Source organism: Castor canadensis, chromosome 13 (genome assembly GCF_047511655.1).
Source record: "Castor canadensis chromosome 13, mCasCan1.hap1v2, whole genome shotgun sequence".
NCBI classification, from domain to species: Eukaryota; Metazoa; Chordata; class Mammalia; order Rodentia; family Castoridae; genus Castor; species Castor canadensis.
The window spans coordinates 65,694,359-65,717,879 of record NC_133398.1 but is presented as its reverse complement, the minus strand read 5'-3'; the positions used below and the strand labels follow the sequence as shown (position 1 = coordinate 65,717,879).

The 23,521-nt window shown below is 41.0% G+C and overlaps 1 protein-coding gene and 1 non-coding gene across 5 annotated transcripts in view; both read left to right on the top strand.

Moving 5' to 3' along the window:
- The first annotated feature begins 20,821 nt into the window (after positions 1–20,821).
- LOC141416033 (U6atac minor spliceosomal RNA) lies at positions 20,822–20,946 on the top strand. The gene has a single exon (XR_012440960.1). It is a non-coding gene; the product is annotated as a U6atac minor spliceosomal RNA (small nuclear RNA).
- A 1,498-nt stretch (positions 20,947–22,444) lies between these two features.
- The window catches only part of Ric1 (RIC1 homolog, RAB6A GEF complex partner 1), a 112,478-nt gene continuing 111,401 nt past the window's right edge, over positions 22,445–23,521 (top strand). For 3 of the 4 annotated variants that reach the window (XM_020159603.2, XM_074051922.1, XM_020159602.2), the window contains exon 1: positions 22,445–22,832. In XM_020159603.2, coding sequence (XP_020015192.2) covers positions 22,689–22,832 — 144 coding nt within the window. In that variant the 5' untranslated portion in view covers positions 22,445–22,688. The remainder of the gene's footprint in view (positions 22,833–23,521) is intronic. The other variant, XM_074051920.1, reaches the window with a different exon arrangement.

The following is a 23,521-nucleotide window of genomic DNA, read 5'->3' as shown; positions in this document are numbered from 1 at the left end:
CTCAGTGATTTCTTGCAGGATTTCTTCTTTCAGGTTGTTCTTGAGGGCTTCGTTCAGATCCTTGGGATAGTCTATCTCTGTTTTGTTTGGGTCTGGAATTGGGTATCCATTTTCTTCATTTCCCTCTGAATTCTGTACTAATTTATTTTGCAGGGGAGAATGGTTTCCATCCCTTTTTCATTTTCCCATCATTCCACTTGTGCTGTTTCTGTCCCTGTTTTATGTGTAATTTAGTATTATCTAACTTACAATATTAAAACTAATGAAACCAAGAAGGAAAAAGAGAAAAGAAAAAGAAAGAAAACAAGAAAAAAAATAGAGACCCAAAGAAATCAACACGGTGGAGGGGGGAAGTGGGGGGGTGCGGGGGAATGGTGAACTAACAAACAATGACCAAGACAAGCATTTAGAGAGAAAGATGAAAAGGGAAAAAAGTAAAAAAGAAAAAAAAATTTAAAAATAGTTATTGAACCAAAGAAATCTACAGGGAGAGATGGTGGACTAACAGACAGTGACCAAGACAAGTACTTACAGAGAGATAAAATAAAATAAACTCCAGGGGGCTGGGATGTAGCGTGGCGGTACAGCACTTGCCTAGCATGCGTGAGGCCCTGGGTTCGATCCCAGCACCAAAAAAGAAAAGACAAAAATAAATAAATAAATAAATCCCAGGTGCAAGAACAATGGAATTTCAGTCTTAGTAGTTCTGGTGTTGCTCCTTCAGCATCCAGTCCTGTTGTAGTCTCATCAAATGGTTGGGTTAGGAGATGAGCTTACTGAACCACTATCTGCCCTATTTCAGGCAGCAGGTCATCTGCCACCTGGTGTCAGCCAGGCACTCTTGCAGGCTCTGTTATTTGAAAGTTCGTGCAGAGAGCTGCCCCTCTCCCTTTCTCTGGGGCTGGGGCTTACCAGCCAGCTCCTCCCACAGGCTCTGTTATTTAAGAGTTTGTGCAGAGAGCTGCCCTTCCCCACTTCTCTGGGGTGCTCGAAGGACCCCAACATCTGTATTGCATGCCCTTTTTACTTCCTTGTTTATTATTTAGTTTTTTCTTTTTGTTTTTGCAAGGCAGGGGTCAGTCTGTCCAGGGGGCTATGCTAGTCTATCCCAGGGGTGACTGTGGGAATGCTGTATGCTGCTTATTTGCTCACCTGTTGGTCTGCATCTCCCAAGCAGGCTTGGAGCTGGCATCTGGTGGCATGGGAGCCCTCCTGTTTTCTAAATGCAACATGGCATGGAGAAGTTTTGGACAGGCTGGGAGTTCGGGGTTTTGGAGTCTTGCTTATTCCTGGTGGTTTTTTTCTTTTTCTTCTGCCAAGTGTGGCTCCAGCTTCTCAGGAAGATTTTTGATCCATGGAGTTTATTGCTGTCTGCTTCCTCCCTCTAGTCACCATCTTGGATCCTCCCTCCATGTCTTTATTGATTTCCTCTTTCCTATCTTGGATAGCCTTTTTAATTTCACTCATCTGTTTGTTTGTATTCTCTTTGAGCTCATTTAATTGTCTATTTGCATTTTCTTTGAGGTCACATACTAACTTTTGTTAATCATTTTTTGAGGTCATTAATCATTTTTACTATTGTTTTTTGGGCTTCACTATTCAATAGCTCTTCCTCTATGCAGGTGTTTGGATCCTTAGTGGTGGAATTGGGTTTTGATGGAGAGCAGTTGTCTTGCTGTTTCATTTTGCATTGAAATTTATGCATTCGAAATTGTTTTGGTTAGGGTTTTAATTCCCTGTTCCCCTGAGATTGGGGTTTTTGAGTTTTTTCTCCTGGAGCTCCAGCAGTATTCCTCAGAGAGGGGTATGCTGGATATACTGCCCCTTGCAGGGTTCTTATTGTGTTGCAGATTACCTCTCTTCTCCCCTCAGTAAGGGGCATGGTGTTCCCACTCTTTGATGGGGTACAGGGGCTCTCCTGCAGTCACAGTGGAGAGTGCTGGGTCTCTGTGCACTGTGGAGGGCAGGCCTCCTAGCACCAGGAGAGTAGTGGGTTGCCACTCAATGGAGGAGCTGGGATTCCAGCTCTTGAACAGGAGAGATATGACTCTCCTGTGGGAAGGCACAGTGTGAAGTGCTGGGCTTCTGTGTACCTTGGGGAAACAGTGCTTCTGGTGCCACCTGCAGAGTAGCAGGTTATAGCTTTCCTCCCCTCAGTGGGAAATCTGGCATTCTTGCTCTGTGATGGAGGAGTGAGGGCTGTCTGGTTGTCAGGGACAGTGGGGAGGCTGGGTCTCCATGCTCTGTGGGGAGGGAAGCCTCCTGGCACCAGCAGAGTAGCAAAGCCTAGAGCCTGAGGTTCACTTAGGTGTGTGGTGGTGGGCTCCTGGCATTGAGTAGCAAGTTGAGGGTACCCATTGGTCAGTAAAGCCAGCAGGCTTGAATTGTCTGGTGCCCACAAGGCAGTGGAAACCCTGGGGTCTACTTGTGTTGGGGAATGGGCTTCCAGGACCCAAGGAAGCTGCTGCAGGCACAGGGGAACCAAGCCTGCATGTGGTGGGAGTTGTGGGGCCTGATTGCTGGCCTGGGCTTCCAGGAGCACAGTAAAGTGGTGCTGCTGCCTGTATAGGGGAACCATGCCTACAGGAAGTAAGCCAAGCAGTCTGGCCTGCTTGCTGGCACTGACTACTAGGAGCCATAGCAACTGCTGCCAGCTCTGGAGAACCAAGCCTACAAGTGGCGGGAGTTCTGGGGCCTGATTGCTGGCTCAGATTTCAGAGAGTGCAGTTTAGTGGCACTGCTGCTGGCTCAGGAGAACCAAGCCTGTGGGCAGCAGAGTTCTGGGGCCTGATTGCCACATGGGCTTCAGGGAGCAGGGTCCAGTGGCACTGCTGCTGGCTTGGGGGAACCAAGCCTGCTGGCTTGCACTTTCTTTTACCCATGGATCAGTGGGAGACATGGGTCCTGCTTCCACAGGAGTGCTGTTTTCCCTGGCATTTCAGGGTGAAGGTAGGTAGTGTAGTGGGGGGAGCATGGAACTCCAAGTTCCTGTGTGTGCCAGGAAGCAGGACTTACCACCAAGTGTGCTAAGGAATGGAGCCTGGAGCTGTGCAGAAACTTCAGAGGCAGGGAATCAGAGGTGTTGAGCTGTGAGTTGTTTGTCCCATTCTTCACATGGTTAGTTGCTGGTCTGTTTGTGGATTCGGAGAGGGCTTTGCTTCTCACTGATTATGGGACCCTGTGGGTGACTTCTGGAGTCCTCTGAGCTTCTTTTTTTTTGTTTGTTTTTCAGTACCTGGGCTTGAACTCAGGGCCTTCACCTTGAGCCACTCCACCAGCCCTATTTTTGTGAAGGGTTTTTCGAGTTAGGGTCTTGAACTATTTGCCTAGGCTGGCTTCAAACTGCGATCCTCCTGATCTCTGCCTCCTGAGTAGCTAGGATTAGAGGCGTGAGCCACCAGCACCTGGCTGATCTTCCTTTTTCAGGGTACTTAGTTGCCACTGGGCTATTGGGATGTCAATAATCTGACATCTTGCCCCTCCCCCTGTGTTGGGTATTTTCAAGATAGGGTCTTGCAAACTATTTGCCTAAGATAGCCTCAGACCATGATCCTCCTGTTCTCTGCCTCCCTAGTAGCTAGGATTATAGGCTTGAGTTGCTGCACCTGGCAAATTGTCTGCTTTCTAAGGCTTTTCATTTTAATAATGTGGGGAATATGATAATAGTGACAATCCATGCCTATTTAAATAATGGGAGCAGAAGGTCTGAGCTTCTTGAGAGGTGAGCAAAGGGATGACTCCAGTGAACTGTAGGAATGGTACCTCTTAACCCCTGGGTTTACAGGCAGTTTAAATGTATTTGCTAGTACTTAGATGTAAATTCATTATAGCAAGGGTTGCTTTTTTTTTTTCCAGATAGCAAATCTTGACTAAGATTTTTTTTAAGCCATACTAAATTTTCATACAATAAAAATTCAAATAACTAGAAAAGATGAGAAAAAAAATAAAAATCCTACCACAATCCATTAAAAAGAAAGGAGGGAAAAGAAACAAAATAAAAATAAGTCAAATAGAAAAAGTAAAAAAAAAGTAGAAAAAGTCTAAATATATTAAAACTACAAAAATATAAATTAAGCCTGGCATGGTAGCTCACACCTGTAATCCTAGGTACCTGAAAGGCTGAGATCAGGAGGATTGAGGTTTAAGGCCAGCCTGGGCAAATAGTTGGCAAGTTCCCATCTCCAAAACTAACCAGAGCAAAATGGACTGGAGGTGTGGGTCAAGTGGTACAGCACGTGCTTTGCAAGCATGAAGCCCTAGTCCCTCCCCCCCCCCCCCCGCTCACTATATATATATATGAAATGGACTAAAGATTGTAACTATGACAGTAAGATTACACCAAAAAAAATTTTTAAAGCCTCTAATTACATGTTCTTTCAAATGAAAAACCCAAAAATTAAGAAACAAAAAGGAGGAAAGTTGTAGCAGACAAATGATAATAAAAAAGAGGGAATATTATATTAAAAATTATACAAATTAGACTTGGGGCAATAAGTATCATTAAAGACAAAGAGGGGAAACTACTTAACAATAAAAGTTTCTGCTCAGATGCAGTATAATCATTTCAAAATTTTACACATAATAAAATGGTTTCAGTAATATAAGGCAAAAGTTTTCAACTACAAAGAGAAATTGCCCAATCTAAATACTGAAATGAGAGATTTCAATATTTCTCTCAATTATAGATAGATCATTCAGAGCAAAAATGTTTAAAAATACAGAAGATTTGAACAGAACAATTACATAAACAAACACAATATCCTATACACAACACCTGGAAAATTCACTGGGGAGGGACAGTAACTGGAGTTTGAACTCAGGCTCTCACTGTGGCAAGGCAGGCACTCTACCACTTGAGCCACACTTTCAGCCCTTTTTGCTCTGGTTCTTTTAAACATAGGGTCTTGCTTTTTGCCCTGGCTATTCTCAGACCTCAGTCTTCCATCTCTGCCTCTTAAGTAGCCTGAGCCCTGTGCCCAGCAGGAAGAACTTTTTGTTGTTGCAAATTTATGAGTTCTTCCCAATTTGATCTACAGATTCAATGTAATTTAATTCCAAATTACACTGTATTTTTCCCTCAAGAAGCTGACAAGATGATTCTAAAACTTGTATAGATGAACAAAGGTAAAAAAATGTAATAAAGACTGTTTTGGAAAAAAATTAATGAGGTCTTGTCCTATCCTATTTGGAGGCGTTGATTATAAAGTTAATATAACGAAGAGAATGAGATATAAATGCTGCAACAGACAAATGGATGAGTGGAATAGCAGAGCTATGAAAAACAGACCCACACATATGTGGGCATAATATATAGCAGAAGTTGGATTGTATGTATTGTGGAAAGTATATTCTAGATGTGTTCAACTTAGATATGAAAACTGGTATTTTAAACAACCAGAAGAAAATACAAGGTAATAATTTATGACTTGGGAGGGTAGAGAAGAAAACACCCAAAAAAGCTTATTTAAAAACTGAAAAGATGCCCGATGCTGGTGGCTCATCCCTGTGATCCTAGCTACTTAGGAGGCTGAGATGGGGAGGATGGCTATTCAAGGCTAGCCCCAGCAAACAGTTGGAGAGACCCCATTTCCAAAATAACTAGAGCAAAATGGACTGGAGTTATGGCTCAAGTGGTAGAGCACCAGTTTTGCAAGTGCAAAGGAAGCCCTTAGTTCAAACCCCAATCCCACCAAAAACAAACAAACAAAACAAAAAAACTGAAAAGATGCACACCTATAATCCCAGCATTCAGGAGTCTGAGGCAAGGAGAATCATGAGTTTGAAGCCAGCCTGGGTTACATAGCAAGACCATGTCTAAAAACAAAACAAAATGAACAACTATGATTATATTAAAATTAAGATGTTATGTTCTTCAAAAGACCCCACAAAAGAACGTGTAGAAAAGCCTCAAACCAGTAGTAGATACTTACAGCATACAGAGCTAGTGGTATTCTAATAAATATTTAAAACCTAGCTTTTCAAGGTAAAGAAAGCTATGGTTTGTTGAGTGGAAAGACTCATTCCAAGCCACCAATATGATGTCACTAAGTACAGAGTGAAGAAGAAATACACAAAACCTTTCTGTTACCAACTCCAGCATACCACTGCATAAAACTCCAAAGGATTTGTTCCCAGAATATATAAATAATTCTTTCTATATATCAATAATTAAGTGGCAAGCAATGCCACAGAAAAATGGGTAAAGGACATGAATAATCATTTTACAGAAGAGGATATATGAATGATGAATAAAAACGTGAAAAGATTCCCCACCTCAGTGGTGATCATATAAATGTAAATTAAGAGTATAATAAAAAATCATATTATAATCTTCAGTTGGACTAACATTCAGAAGGATTGCTGTATGAAGTGCTTGCCAAGACACGGATCATGGAAAACTCCTAAGCAATGCTAATGTAAGTATAAATTGGCACGGCCGCGCTGGATACAATTTGGCCATTATCTTACACAGTTAAACATTCGCTTGTCTTACAACCTAGCAAGATGTACTCTCAAGTATATATTGTAAAGAAACTGTTGCATAAGTGCACCAGAACACACACATGTGGGTATTCACAATAACACTTTTTGTAATAGCTAAAAACAATCCACATGTATCAATCAGGGTTTATTCAGAGAAACATAACCACCAAGAGAAATAAACATAATAAAGGATTTTTATTATAGAGATGTGGCTGTATACAATTGTGGGAGCTGATCGTGCTGTCTATGTGAGGCTGTTGTTTCTTTTCTTTTTTTTTTTTTTTTGGTACTGGAGCTTGAACTCAGGGCCTACACCTTGAGCCACTCCACCAGCCCTTTTTTGTGATGGGTTTTTTTGAGATAGGGTCTTGAGAACTACTTCCCCAGGCTGGCTTCAAACCACCGTGATCCTCCAGATCTCTGCCTCCTGAGTAGCTAGGATTACAGGCATGAGCTACTGGTGCCTGGCAAGGTTATTTCTGTTGCTGTGCTAGAATTAAGTCTACAGGACAAGCAGTCTTGGGGGAAGCCGAGACAGACTGGCACCCAGGAGGACAGACTAGAATCTGCACTGGTCTCTCGCCACCTCCAAGCTTATTGCTGTGTGTGTGTGTGTGTGTGTGTGTGTGTGTGTGTGTGTGTGTGTGTGTGTGTTGCTGGGAATTGATCCTAGGGACTTGCACATGCTAGGCGAGAGTACTTTACCAATGAGCCACATCCCCAGGCATCTATCACCATTATCAATAATGCACTGATGACACCTGACCTAAGAGTTGGAAAAGAAGAAGTAGAAGATCCAGAAGGAGTTGTCAGGGTTATAGGCACTGCACAGATCTTCTAAGCACAAGGAAATATGGCCATTCCTACACTTCCACCTTCCACACCAGGAAGAAAACATCCCTGGTGGTCCTCGTGACCTGCTTTCATATAAGAAGTCTAGGAGAAGTGAAGAGACTTGTAACCTAGAAGTCTATTTTTTTATTCTTAAGGTTTATTTTTATCACTTATCAAATACATATCAGAAAGGAAATCAGAAATTTAGGGATTTGAGAAAGGAACTTCTTTGGTACTGGCACATATCTATCTACATTTATAGTCCCACACTAGTTATTTAAAAAACACACACAAGCAAAAACAACTCACAAACAATAAGACATCATGAAAAATGAAGAATTATAGTGCCAAGAAATGCCAAGATCAATATGCTATTGAAACAACTGGCAAAGATGCTATAGCCAACTGTGTATTGTCATATTCTTGTAGTTCTGAGGTGAAGATAAACCAACAGGAAGGAGTACTTATAACTGGCTTTGGTTTAAGTAATTTTTCATACCTCTAGAAGCCTATTTTAAAATTTTCCTTATGCTTCTGAAAGTCTTCTCAAGAACATATGTCAGTATTTTGGCCGTGTGTACAGGCTACGCCTTCTCTACAAGGGATATTCCTGACTCATTGCTTGTGCCTCCTGCCTCTAATAACACCATGTAAAAGACCATAGATAGCCTTGCAATAACAGTTGCACTTCTTATTCTCCAAAGGAAATTCCTCATTCCATTGCAAATACACATCATCTTAGGATTGATATCTTCTAGAATTATGGTAATAAAAGCTTACCTAAATTTGAACACAGCATCCAAATGTTCATTTAATTGAAATGTGGATTGTTGGCTTTGAGTGAGGGCCAAACTTCAAATGCTGTATACAAATTTAAGACCAATTTGGTAACTATAATCCATAGCAATTCTATGACTACTAATCTTGGGGTGTGGGGAAGAAAACATTGGCAGAGAAAAAGTAAGTTCCTACACTTAATTTCTTCTTTGTTGTTGGCCATTCATCCAAGATGAAAGCTAAATCCAACACCAAATGTTTCATTAGGATTAAAATTCCTTTAGGGACAGAATTAGTCTTTGTCAGTGCATTTATTTCCAGCAATAATAATACAATACAATTCCAGTACTGGGCATATGAGTTTGGCTAATCTCAAAATATGTAGCTTGAAGTGATTTTTTTTTCTTTACCTAAAATATTAGGCAAGAGTAATTAATTATAGTTCAATTAAATTTCATATTAGATGTTTTGCTGAGATGTTTAGATTTTCAATAACAAATGCATTAAATCATGTCAGTGAGTGAAAATCCAGTTTCATAAAATAGCAAATTAGAAAGTAGTGATATAAATTTGTAATTTTTTTTCTTGCAAAATCTGTGTGTCTGCTGGGTGCCATAAGCTCATGCCTATAATCCTAGCTACCTGAGAGACTGAGATCTGGAGAATAAGTAGTTTGAAGCCAACCCAAGCACATAGTTCATGAGGCCCCCATCTCCAAAATAACCAGAACCAAAATGGACTAGAGGTGTGGTTCAAGCGGTAGAGCACTTGCTTTTCAAGCACAGAGCCCTGCATTCAAACTCCAGTCCCATCACAATAAAACAATAGAAATCATTAATTGATGAATTCCACTACTGCTTTAAAATATAATTTAAGTTGGGCACGGTGACTCATGACTATAATCCCAACTCCTCAGGAAGTAGAGATTGGGAGGATTACAGTTTGAGGCCAGCCTAGACAAATAGTGAGACCCCATTGCAATGAATGAACCAGGCATGGTAGTACATGCTGGTAATACCAGCAACATAGGAGGCATAGGTAGGAAGATTATGGTCCCATTCCAAAAAACTCTAAAAACAAGACCATATAAAAAATAACCTAAAAGCAAAGAGAGCTGGAGGCATGGCTCATGTGGTAGAGTACTGCCTAGGAAGTGCAAGACCCTGAGTTCAAACTCCAGTGCTGCCAATAATAATAATAATATTAAAATAGGACTCAGAGCCAACATTTTCAGGAGAGTTTTTTTTAATATACAAAGAGACATATCAGTAGTTCTTTTATTTATAAGACTATTAAGTCACTTTTCTCTTTCTTTTATTGATTTTGAGTCTATCCCTAAGATAGTTTTCACAAAAATGGCCTCACTTTTATGAATATTATATGTCTGATATGAGTACTATGCACAAATCTCAAAACAGAGAGGCAGTCTTCCCCAGCAGAGGAGTGATCATGAGTACTTCCAATCAACTGAGCAAACATGGTCCCCCACACAGCAATAGGCTACTTCGACCTTTTCTTGCTCTTACATGCTACAGTCTAGATTTGAGGAGTTATAAAGTGTTCAGGTATGTGGACCTAGGCTCTGAGTAGCTGCCACAGATTGGGTTCTCAGGGAAGCAGAGTCTGACACAGAGTTTAGGGTGAGGGAAAGTTATTTGGGATAGTGCATATGATTGGACCAATCTATTGTCTGGGCTTAGCCCAATATTAAAGAGAGAAATTGCCCATCGTTCCAGGCCAGGGAAGATGAATGGAGGGCAGTATAAAACCAGCGGTTCCTCCCTATGTGGGGATATTCCTCCCAATGCCAATTTTGGAGAAATACATGGGTTTTTGGGGGAGAGAGGTGTCTGTTTTTTTAATTAAGAAAGGCAAGCCAGGCACTGGTGACTCATGCCTGTAAATCCTAGCTACTTAGGAGGCTGAGATCAGTAGGGTCCTTGGTTCGAGGCCAGCCCACGGAAGCAGTGCTCCGAGACCCTATCTCTAAAATAACCAGAGCAAAATGGACTAGAGGGGTGGCTCAAGTGGTAGAGTGGCTGTTTTGCAAACATGAAGCTCTGGGTTCAAACCTCAATCCCATGAAAAAGAAAAAAAAAAGCAATAATTTTATTGAGTCTATAAATACTAGTGACTAAACATTTTTTAAAATTTAGGATTTCAATTATAATCTTCTTGTCGGTGATTGATTTAGAAAAACACCACTGTGTACTGAAATACATTAGTAAATGTATATTTCATATCCTATCTTAAAAATTGAAAAATGAGTGTTTCCTTATTTTGGGCAAATGTAATAAATTTTCTTACTGAGTTTTCTTTTGTTGTTTTTATGTGTCACCAAGGGGCTTTTTGTGACCTTTGCATTGTTACAGAGAAAGTAAAGTTAAATGGAGGTGTTTAACAACAAAGCAAAAACTAAGCAGACCCACCCAGCTTTTGCATCCTGTGTGGCTGAGTTTTAATGAGAGCTTGAGTTTTTCCAAAAGTCTGGTCTTCACTGACTGGGAAGGAAAAACAGATGGAAAAAAAAAAAAAGCCCTGAGCATGTGAACCATGTAATTTCATTTGAACTAAGGAATCCCAAAAATACTTGCTTATTAAAAGGGCAGTTATGTTTTTGTGTTGGAACTTGTTATGGAGAAGGGTAAATACTAGTTCTTTCCTCCCTTAATTTTTCTCATAAACATAGGACAAAATTAAAGACTGTCGGAGTGGCTACATAGGAAAATAGTATGGGAAGGGTAGTTGGCCTCCTGAGTGGGCCTGCCCTGGAACCTACTTTTTCCTTGGAAGATCTGTCTATTCCTTTGGTCTCTATAGAGCCCCAGGCAGCTTGAACCACCCTTTGCCCCACTTGTGATAATCGAGGCGCCATCTGGCCATGTCTTTGACATTATTTGAACTGAGTCCCAGAAGTTCTGTCAGTTCTGCTCACTGACGCACAGCACTGTGCCAGTAGCTAGACTGCTGGCAGCCTGGCTAAGCACGAAATACTTTAGGTCTCTTCAACTTTATGTCTCTGTGAGGTGATCAGATGTTAATAATATATCATTTTGGGGACTAGATAGTATGTGCCAGCCACAATCTTGGGCACTTTTATGTTATTTAATCCCTATAACAATCCTTTGTAAAAATCTGAATCTTAGAGAGATTAAGAACCTAGTTTTTGTTGTTGCAGTAGTTTTTTTGGGTTTTTTTGTTTTTGCAGTGCAGGGATCAAACTGAGGGCCTCCCATAGGCTAGGTAAGTGCTCTACCACTTAGCTACATCCCCAGGAATCTAAGGTGTGGGGGAGGGGAGACGAGAGGGTAATTGGGGTATGATCAAAGTACATTACATATATATATGAAAATATAATGAAATCCATTTTTTTATAATTAAAAAAAAAAAAGGACTGATGATGTGAAACGAATCAGTGTGTCTCCAGAGCCTTTGATTTTCTTCCCTTGTTTTTGAGCCCGAGCTTTTAATAATGGGTCTTAGTGTACTGGATTGGGACCTCAGATACCAGTGTACAGATATTGTTGGTACCCTGCCCATGTCTCCTTGGGCCTTACCAATTGCCAGCAGCTGCACCACCCTTGCCTAATGGCTTTCTTTGTTGACTAGAGCTCCAACTGTAAGCATGGGTGTTTGGAAGTGTAATTCCTCCCCAAATCAGCCCTTAACTAATGGCCGATAGCAGTTGGTATATGAATACTCCAGCTCCTTTGCTTCTCTGGTAGACTGACTCAGAAGGATGGGTTCTTCTATGGTATCCAGAATTCCACAGAGGCATTAAGCCAGTTACCCATCACACTAACATGCTTTCTTCTACTGCATACTTTAGCCACAAGAGGGAACTGCTTCAGCAATGACATGTTGCGGTGATATCACTAGTGTATCTCAGCACCCAATCCCCATTCCTGGAATCTTGAAGATTCCTAGTATGCTTGCCACATTTTAGCCAAACAGCCTTGTCATGCAAGACCTGGGTTACAGAGCTGGGTAACCCCGCCCTACTTTTTAACAAACATTAACTAGCTCTTATCTGTTTGATCATGGAAGCACATGGGCTTAATGACAAAGTGAATAGAAGCCATGGCCAACTTCCTTTTCTAACCCACAAGCAGCTGATCTAAACCCCTGTGTTTTCCCCTATGTGGTCAAGATAAAAACATGAAAGGAGTCCTGCCATCCTGCCAATTTTTTTTTTTTTTGTCTTTATTACAGAGGAATCCTGAGAAAACTTCTCAGAACAGTGTGTTCGCATGTGTTTAGGGAGGTGCAGGTTAAGGGTAGAAGTTGGAACACTGTTCTTCCTTTTTCGGAGTCCTGAAGAAGATTGCCCTTGGGTTTGTTATTGTTGCAGACAAGTCTCTACAAATCAGGCTGGCCTCAAACTCATTATGTAACCCAGGTTGGCCTTGAACTCATAATCCTTCTGCCTAAGCCATCTGAGTATTGGAATTTACAGGTACGCACTACCATGCTGAGTAAAGATTGTCCTCTGAGAGGAAGCAACAAGCAGTGGTAGCATAAGGCAAGAACACCATCATTTCCTAGGAAACTAGGGAGGAAAGTAAGCCTGCAATGAATTATACTGAGCATCTTTAGGACGTGTCTAGGGTGTGTGTGTTTATGTGTGTGGGCTCTTCTTTTGATGTATCATATCTTAATATACACGGATTAATGTTAAAATATGATACTATTGTTAACTGTTAATTTCTTGATTCACTGATAGCTTTCAAAAATCATATCTGACGGGGTGGCATATCTGACAGTGGCTCACACTATAATCTTAGCTACTTGGGAGGATCATGGTTGGAGGCCAAGGCCTTATCTCAACCAATAGCTGGGTGCAGCAGCATACCTGTCATCCCAAACTATGCAGGAGGCCGAGGTCCGGAGGATCCTGGTTCCGATCCAACCCAGGCAAAAAAGTATGCAAGACCCCCATCTCAGTTAGGTGTGGTGATGCATACTTGTCATCCCAGCAACAGTGGGAAGCTTAAAATAGGAGGATTGTGGTCCAGGCTCCCTATCTCCAAAATAACCAGAGTAAAAAGGGCTGGGGGCATGACTCAAGTGGTAGAACACCTGCCTAGCAAGCATGAAGCCTTGAGTTCAAACCCCAGTACTATCTCCCCCAAATCATATCTGGGTGATGTGATTTCTTCTTCCTTCTCATCCTTCCACATCTATGGATGTTTGCCACAGAAAGTTTTAAAGAAACTGTGTATTTTCATTAATTCACATGACCCTTTGGAATATTATTGTTTTAAGTTTTGCTTAAGAAACAAAAAATGTGGCTGGCAGAGTAGATCACATGGTAGAGTGCTTGCCTAGCCAGCCTGAGGTCATGAGTTCAAACCCCAGTACCAGCAAGACAAAAAAAAACAAAAAACCAAAAGAAACAAATAATGTTATTCTCCAAGTGAAAGTGAAAATGCTGATTTCATTAATTTCATGAATTTTATACATGAAGAATTAAGAAAACAATATTCTTAGGAACTGAAAAAATAGTTAATAAGTCAGCTTGACAAATTATGCATATTTATGTTAGTGAGAAAATGAGTTTATAAAAAGAGATAATATAGTGAAATTGTTAAATTTTGGAACATGGCATTTGAGTGGTTTGAATTTTTTTTTCTGGGACTGGGGTTTGAGCATTTGAATTTTGACTGTGCCTTCCTGATTCTGTAAATTTTGAACTTCTCTAAGCCTAGTTTCCTTATTTGTAAAATGGGATAATAATATCTACCTCTTATCATTAAGAGGATAAATATTAAATAGAGTGATTAATGTAGAATCAAGCTGAATAAATGCTAGTTGTTGTTGTTGTTGTTAGTATAAAACATCAAACACAAGACACAAATATTTTTGTGGCTAATCCAAAATATATTGTTAAATGCACAGATTAATCTGAGCTCCTGGTTTCTGGTATTGAAAACAAAACACAGTTGGGCATTGGTGCTTGTAATCCCAGCATTTGGGAGGCTGACACAGGTGGATCCTAAGTTTAATGCCAGCTTGGGCTACACATCAAGACCCTGTCTCAACAAAACAAAACAACAACAATAAAAAACAACCTACTAAGACAGATACCATCATCATCTCCACTCTGCAAGTGAGGAAGTTAGGGGTAACTGATCAGCATGAGCCAGACACTTGGGCTCAGTTATCCCATCATGACTGCTGTTGCTAAGGCCACTTCAACCAGTGGTCTTATCTGGTCTCCACAGCAGAGTTGTTACCTTTCAAGAAACTTTCGAGGTGCTGGATCAGGGAATCATGCCCACACTTCTCAGGAATCCAGTACCTTTTCTAATTTGTTTATGCTGAGTGTAGAATTGGGAGATGGGGTACAGAGACTGTAGACCACATACAAAAAAGAAAGTACAAACGGGGCATTTTATCTCCTTTACTCCTAATAAACTCCTTATCAGTTTTATTAATATGCACGAGATGATCTGTGATATTTGTTAAAAATGCTTATTTTGGGGCCGTATTTTCAGGAAGTCTGGGACTCAATCAAGGAATCTGCATTTTAATATATCAAAAGGCAATTCTGATGCAGTGTGATTGAGTGGACCACACTTTGGGAAATGGGATCTCCTTGATAACAAAGTAACATAAGTTCTAAAATATTACTTACTATCTTTCTGATTATAAACAATTAGAAAATGCTCCAAATATAAAAGAAAACTAGAAAATCATAGTTATATTTTCTAGGGATTATAGTTGCAAATATTTTGATAGTTGTTCCTCTAATATATTTTTTTAAATAAATGGCAGTAAGGACCACAATATGTCTTTTAGGGGACATTTGACAATCATTTTGCCATATTGCTCTTCAAGTCTATGTCAGGTATTTTGGGTATTCAGTTTTATAGATATGCTCCTTTTATATCAATTCATGCTAGTTTTATGAATGAATTTTATATCTGGAGTACATATAAATTTATCCTATGAAATTTACTTATATTCTAATTGGCCCAGAAGATTGCTCTCGGTAATAGTTAAGGTCATACTTAAAAGATTTTTGTAACTCTGAGTATAGAGAATAACCATATTCAAACTTGATGGAGAATCTAAAATTGTATCTTCTTAAACTTAAATTCAAAGATTTGCTCTTGACCATTGACTATTTATGTAGATGTGATGTCACGGTGTATCAAAGGTGATACAGATATGGTTCACTTATTAACAGAGATACATTCTAATAACTGTATCATTGTGGAAACATCAAAGAGCATTCTTATACAAACACAGGCAGTTCAGGTCAATCATACCATGTAGCCTCTTGATAAAATCAAGAGACAAGGTCAACACAAAACATATGAGACTACTGCTTGTATTACACAGCATACTGTTTTACTATAAATTTTTTCTGAAAGTAGAAGGGATACACAGTAAAATGATGATGAAAGTATAGCACAGTAAGTACATAAACCAGTAACATAGTTGTTTATTATCAAGTACTATATACTATGCATAACTATACATACTATACTTCTATATACAACTGGCAGTACAGGTTTGTTTATCCAACATCACCTCAAACACAAAGGTAGTAAATTGTGCTATATTACAGTGACTATGATGTCACTAAGTGACAGGAATTTTTCAGCTCTATTATAATTTTATGGGACCACCATGTATATGTGGTCTACAGTTGACCAAAACATTATGCTATGTGTAACTGTAATAACTTTTCTTCAAAAGTGATATACAAAGTTACAATAACCATAATGAAAAGATAGATGATCAAAAAATGCAATTCAAAAACACAGTGAGACAGCACCTCACATCTAGTAGAATGGCTAGTATTAACAAACCCCAAAACTGAAAACAAGATGTTGGTGAGAATTAGAAAATTAGAATCTTTATGCACTGTTAGTAGTATTGTAAAAAGTTACAACATTATGGAAAACAGTATGGCAGTCCCAAAAAGTAAAAATAAAAATATAACTATTGTATAATGTAGCAACCCCCCCCCATTTCAGTTTATGCGTATATATCCAAAGGAATGAAATTAGGGTTTCAAGAAGATAGCTGCATATCTATGTTCATGGCAGCATTATTCACAGTAGCCAAGAGGTGGAAGAAACTTAAATGTTTAGGGATGGATGAATCATTAACAAAATATGGTATATGCATAGAATGAAATATTTAGTCTTGAAAAGAGAGAATATCCTGTCACATGCTACTAAGTGGATGAGCCCTGAGGACTTTATGCTTAGTGAAACAGGCAACAAAAACACAAATTCTGTATCATTCCACTTATTTGAGGTATCTAAAGTAGTCAAGTTCATGGAAACAGAAAGTAGAATGGTGGTTGCCAGGGCCTGAGGGAAGGGGAAAAGGGAAGTTGTTATTTAAAGAATATAGTTTCATGTTTGCAAGATGAAAAAGTTCTGGAGATCTGTTTTATAAAAATGTAGACAAACATACTACTGAGCTGCACACTTAAAAAATATAGTTAAAATGGGGAGTTGGGGTGTAGCTTAAGTGATAAGAGTACCTCCCTAGTAAGCTCTAGGTCCTGAGTTCAAACCCTAGTACTGCAAAAGAAAAAAAAATAGTTGAGATGGTACATTTCTTTTTTCTTTTCTGTAAGACAAGGTCTTACTGTGTAGCCCAGACTAGCCTCAACTCTCCATCCTCCTATTGTTACTGGATGAGGGAGTTCCCTTAGATTCCCAGTTTCCATGCAAACCCAGATACTTGTGATCCACATGTAAAAAGCATTTCAAGGTGTCTCACAACAAGGAGTCTCCCAATGAAGAAGTTTTAGCAAGGATTTATTTTAATATAACAGGATAAAGTAGAGAGAAATAGGGGGAAAGGGAAGAAACATTTCCTGTTCCCCACATAGGAAATGTGAGTAAAGACTCAAAATGGTGGTTCTTATTTGTAGTCTTTATACTTTCTAACCTGGGGGAATAATACACATAGTTATGTTGCTTAGCAGCCTCTAATCATTAGACAATGGTTCTAGGTGGTTAAGATGGTGCTGTTCATTATTTTAAAACATAGAAAGGGGCTGGTGGCATGGTTCAAGAACTAGAGTGCTAGTCTAGCAAGCACAAAACCGAGTTCAAGCCCTAGTAGCACCAAAAAGAATAAAAAATAAAGAATACACACAAAATTCAAGTATGGCAATTTTTTAATACTGCAGAACTGATTAAGACAGGTCAAACAGAGAAGTTGTTGTTGGCTAATAAGTCTGCTTCCAACCAATTTTCCATTTCTAAAAAGACCAAGCAGGGTATGGTGACACATGTCTGTAATTTCAGTGCTTTGAAGGCTAAAGCAGAGTTTCACAACTTCAAGACCATGCTGGGCTAGATAGAGGGCTTGAGGCCAGCCTGGTCTATATAGCAAGACCCTGTCTAAAAATAAACAAACAAACAACAACACAACAATAAAAGAAACAGACCAAGGTGAAAGGAAAAATGTACTGACTCTTTTCCCATTCTACTTGGTTAGAAATAATAGACTTTTTCACTTTATTTTCTAGTTTGTGCTAATATTCTAGCTAGAAGTCTCACTTATTTACATTAAGCTTTATTAATTAAAAGCTTTCCTACCCTCATGGTTAATTAAATGATTCCAAGCAATATTTAACACTGTGACGTGTGAGTAGAAATGTGGACAAGGTAGACTGGGTATCAACATGTGACCATAGTTACTACAACACTTTTTAATTTAAATATTTAGATTACTTAAAAATATTGAAAAGTTCATGTTTACCAAGGACCTGCCAACATGCACTACATTTGTACCATGAAGAAGGCCTACTTAAAGCTCAGAACTCATTCTTGCCTGGACTTTGCTGAAAGTTACTATAAAAAAAGGGAAGAATATGACAACAACAAAAAAAAAAAAAGGAAAGAAAGGAAGGAAGGAAGGAAGAAAAGAAAGAAAGAAAGAAAGAAAGAAAGGAAGGAAGGAAGGAAGGAAGAAAAGAAAGAGAAAGAAAGAAAAGAAAGAGGGAGGGAGGGAGGGAGGGAGGAAGGAAGGAAGGAAGGAAGGAAGGAAGGAAAGGAGGCCTGTATTGTCACTGGGAAATACTGCATGCGTCTGGCAACCTCCTCCACTTGAACAAGTGTATTGTGAGGAAATCAGCATCGTTCCTGTAAGAAGCTTCACAAGAACATGGCACGATTATACCATGCTTCTGATGAAGCAGATTAAGAGGTCAGATGATGAGTGTCACTAACCCTGTCCAGCTGTAGGCAGCAGAGAGAGAAAGAAAAGATGATTATGGACATAGATCCTGACACTAAGGAAATGCTGAAGCTTTGGACTTTGGCAGTCTGTCCAGACCACAGGTCACTCAGCCTATAGTTGGAATGAATTTCAAAATACCACATGGAGTCATTTCAATCTTTCTGCTATGCTGTAATAGTTTCAATTAACCTAGTACAAAAAAAAAAGAAAAAGAAAAAGAAAATAATATAATTTCAACCATATACTAAGTGGAGAGAATAACACAATGAATTCCCAAGCACTCATCATCTATCTCCAAAGAGTATCAACTATCAAGATTACCCATCTTGTTTCATGTAGGTTTTCACTTACTCTTCTTACTTCCACATTATTTTAGAGCAAAACAAAGACATATCATTTCAGTTGAGTTATTCATTACCAGTTTTCAGAAGGTACATGTAACCAAGAATCCAGCCCAGAAGCAAATGCATCAGTTGGACATGACACAACAAAAATAAAGGTGAGCCTGAAAAGCATATTAAAGAGTCATAAACTAATGCAATATTATCTTCAGTGGATATTATCATAGGCTCTTATGAAGGTCCGGGGGCCTCCAAACCAAAACCTAGCTATGGTTCTGTCATCAAAAGCCTGCCAATGAGTGCAAAAGTACACAGGGCCCACTTTTAGTCTGGTGACTCATGGTACCTTTTCTCCTAATACTTCTCCTACTAGTCTTGGTACTGTGCCTGAAACACAATACTCCATTACTCTGTAATTTGAGAGTATTGTAAAGCCCAATTTAAAGCAGGACAAGGATTATTGTCAATTATTGCTAAGTTTGTGGCTTAAATAACTCTTTCCTCATCATAAAAGTAACACTAATTCACTATTCATAATTTGGAAACATTTAAAAAGCCAAAAGAGAACATATTAAGCACCTATACTAGAGGGCCTTTTTAATATCCCACAATATCATCCCCAATATACCTTTGTGGGGTGTATACTTAAATCTAAAACTCTTTATATATATATCAGTGTTGATTTCATTAGAAAAATCATATGGAAGAAATAGTTTTTATACAAATGTATGTATTTTAAACAGATCTCTCTCTCTCTCTCCCTCCCTCCATGTGTGTAAAATCAACTATCCTTTAGAAAATTTTCCCCAGCCAGTTTATAAATGTACCTTTCTTCCCATACACCCTTACCAACATAATTTCTTGCAATAAAAAAGTCAGTTTAGTGGATGCAGATATGTACCTGTCAAGTTTTGTTTTTCAGCTTAGTCTTTGCTCAGAATACAGTAAATCTGACTAGAGAGTGCTGGTAGTGGGATAGAGGAACAAGAAGGAAGGCCTATGAGAACTGCTTATGTATTATACAAATAAAGTTAAAATACGATATTTGAAAGAAAGTCCAGTCCATAACCTTTCTGTCCCAATGGGGGAACTCTTTTTTTGAAAGTCAGATATTTCATCATTTCCCCCACCACCCCAGAAAGGTCCAGAGGATCTCCTCCTCCCTCCCTCAATCTCAGAGCAACTATCAGTTCAGTGCTATCCAGTCTAAAGACTTCTGGATCCATAGAACGAAGACCAGTGTTTTTTTTTTTTTTTTTTCCAGGCTACATAACTTCAAGCACATCCACTGCATTGGCTTATCTCCTCCTTAAGAAAATAAGAGTAACAATCCACATCAATATTACCTAACTTGAAGCTTTACTGTGGAATTAAAGCAAATCACACATTTGAAATCATTTTGTAAAAATTTTGTAAATCTTAACTGCTACAAAGGAGGGTGGCAGGAGAATCAGATTCTAAAATGGGCAAGTAAGGTCAAAACTGAGTACAATAAAAATTAATTAGAAGTTCCTTAAATTGCCCATAAGAGCAGTAAGACATTTACGTGTATGAGGCACATGAAAACAAAGACCATCTGAAGGAGAGCTGGGACAAATATGCTCACTCAGTGGAATCGCTGCATTCTAACATTTTTATTTCCTCTTTCTGCCGAGAGCATAACTGTATTTAAGATGAAAAAGTATTATGCAACTGTTTTGTTATTCTTCTACAATTTTATACTGGCAGGCCAAGAAACCCGTCTGGGCCTCTTGTCTAATGGTGCAGCTTGTTGGATCAACATTTCATCCAACAAATAGTTCTTCTGACAAATATTTTCAAAGTTTACTGTGCTTTAGTACATTCCAGGCCACTGTGGTCGACTGGTGGTGTGAGTGTGTATGTGGGATGTTGGGGGGAGACACAATCTGAGGATAAAAAAACTGTTGAGTGGTGAGGCAGTTCTTTGGTTCCATTTTCTATGGAATGCAGCAACTGTTCAAGAAAATTACGGAAAGTTTCATAACTTATTATGAATACCAGCTACAATGCTGTATTGGATATGGGTTAAGTTACTTTGTTTCCTTGCTTGCTATTAATGTTGCTACTTTTAAATAGTGGCTAACATTTTTAAATTGAAAAATACAAACATGGACGAGTTTAAACTGTAAAAAAAAAAGACAATGAGAGTGTTGTATGAAAGGAGAGAAGGTTAGCACTCCCCTTGACAAGGATGGAAGAGGCCCTCGGCCCGACAACACGCATACGGTTAAGGCATTGCCACCTACTTCGTGGCATCTAACCACTGTTTTTAAAAGGGGACCAGGAACTAGAGAAAAGGTTAGATCAAAAAGAATTAACCTAGAAGGTAACACACATGCACAGGAAATCAATGTGAGTCAATGCCCTGTATAGCTACCCTTATCTCAACCAGCAAAAACCCTTGTTCCTTCCTATTATTGCTTATACTCTCTCTACAACAAAATTAGAAATAAGGGCAAAACAGCTTCTGCTGGGTATTGAGGAGGTGGGGGGGAAGAGGGAGGGGGCGGAGTGGGTGGTAAGGGAGGGGGTGGGGGCAGGGGGGAGAAATGACCCAAGCCTTGTATGTACATATGAATAATAAAAGGAAAAAAAATACTCTGTGATAAGTGAAAAAAAAAAAAAAGACAACGAGAAACAAATTAAAACTGTACAACAAAAAAAAAGGAAGACAATGACAAATTTTTCTTCTACTCCAAAACCCCTTTCCTCCACCCAACATTTTATCTTTCCTTCCCCTACTCCCCTACTCCTACTACTCAGAGATTATCCTCGGGTCAATCCGTTAAAAGTAGTTACATTGTTATGTGATCCCTGAGGTCTAAAGGTTAAATATCAAAACTAGTTCTCTCTAGTCCTTTCCAGCTCAAAAATTAGGACCGCTTCTGTTACAGAACATACTCTACTGCGGGAGCAAAAGTGACAGCCTGGCTTTGTCAAACATTAGTTGGTAGAGGAACAGATAGATGCAAATTGAAAAAATATAGGGGCTGGAGTAGTGGCTCAAGTGGTAGAGCCCCTGCATAGCAAGGCCCTGAGTTCAAACTCTAGTACCATCAGAAAAGTTTAAAAAAAAAAATCACCAAAGTGGCAGTAAAGGGCAGAGGACAGGATTGAAGCACTTTCGCAATGTTTATTTTATTTACTGACTGAATAAAAGCCCTGTCTAGGATGAAACTCTAAGAGCTGGGACTTCATCATCATCAGCTCTCACTTCTGACACAAAAGGACCCTTTACATTCCGTCAAGCTCTAAGTGGGAAGGGAGCGTCACGTGACTCGTGCTTCCCTCCACACACACACACACACACACACACACACACACACACACACACACACCCACACCCCCCCCCCCGCCCCACATCCTCAACGCTCCCACCCCACCCCCCACCGGACGGACCCTGCCGGACGAAGGGGCGTGTTCTGGCGTTGAGGCGCTTCGCGGCTGTTATCACTGACCTGGTTCCCTGGCCTCCTAGCCTCACGCGGCTCTCCCTCCCTCCGACCCCGGTCCCCGACTACAAGCTCCAGACTGCAAGTAGGAGGTGACGAGAGCAGAGCCAAACCGCCTGCGTGATGACGCAGTGCGCAGGCGCCTGGGAAGTTTAAGGCGGAGCTTGAGAAACCAGAGCGGGGAGGGGTGCAGTCTCCAGCGCGCGCGCCCGCTCTCCCCGCCAACCCACGCGGCGCGGCGTGGTGACGCCCGCGCGGCCCGCGGTGGGAGGGGTCGGGGCGGGCCTCCGCGTTCCTCCCGCCTCTCTCTGTCCCGACTCGCCCTCCTCTTCCCTCCCCCACCCTGGGCCCCCTCAGCGCTGGGGTGCCTTCGTCGCGCAGCATCGCGTCGGCCCGGCCCGGCCCGGCCAGCGGGCAGATGCCCCGAGCTACCAGTGTTGCCGCCGCCGACTCGGCTGGTGGTGGTGTGAGAGGTCGGCGACCGGCCCGGGGCCGCTGAGTGTGACTGACGGGGCCAAGGGGGGCCGCCGAGCGCCTTGGCGTCGGTGGCCGTGCGCGGACCATGTATTTCCTGAGCGGCTGGCCCAAGAGGCTGCTCTGCCCTCCGGGGAGCCCGGCCGAGGCACCTTTCCATGTCCAGTCCGACCCTCAGCGGGCTTTCTTCGCTGTGCTGGCCCGGGCCCGCCTCAGCATCTGGTACAGCCGAGTAAGTAGAGCCGCCGCCGTCGTCTTTCCTTGCTTCCCTCCCCGGCGTCCTGGCTCCGTCCCACCCTCGACTTCCACCCTGAGCCTGGGACTCCAGCCCCTTCGCGCCAGGTCTTGTGGTCCTGCGGAGCGCCTGAAATCCCTGCGGCTCCTCGCGTGGGACCCGCAGCCGCGCACCGCGCAGACCCCGCGCGCTCCCTCGGCCGAGCCCAGACTTGCTGTCCCTCTCTCCCTCCCTTCCTCCCCTCGTTCCGGAGGAGCAAATTTATTTGAACTTTCCTCAGTTAGCAGTCTGTCTCTGTGGTGTCCCAACTCTCCCTTGCCTAAAGGTCGCTGTGTTGGAGATAGGGAAAGCCTGTTGGGCAGTACCAGTGCTAGACTTTACGGGCCTATGGTAACTTATTTGTAGAAACTTCGAGCCAGAGTTCTTTATTTTTCTTACAGGTCTGGTTATGCAGCCCTCTCTCCACCGCATCCCAACGTCCCCTTCCCCACTTTCACGTTGTTCCCTTTTCTTTGCTCCTCTTGGACTCTTGGCAGAGTTGCAGGGGGTAAGGAGGAGCGGAAGCGGAGCTCAAATCTGTCCGCCTTGCTCCCTGCTACAACACCTGGAAATAATAACATTTGGAGAGTAAGGGGCAGAATTTGGATTTTGCTTTGAGTCCTGGTCATCTTTTCGTGTCTAATTAC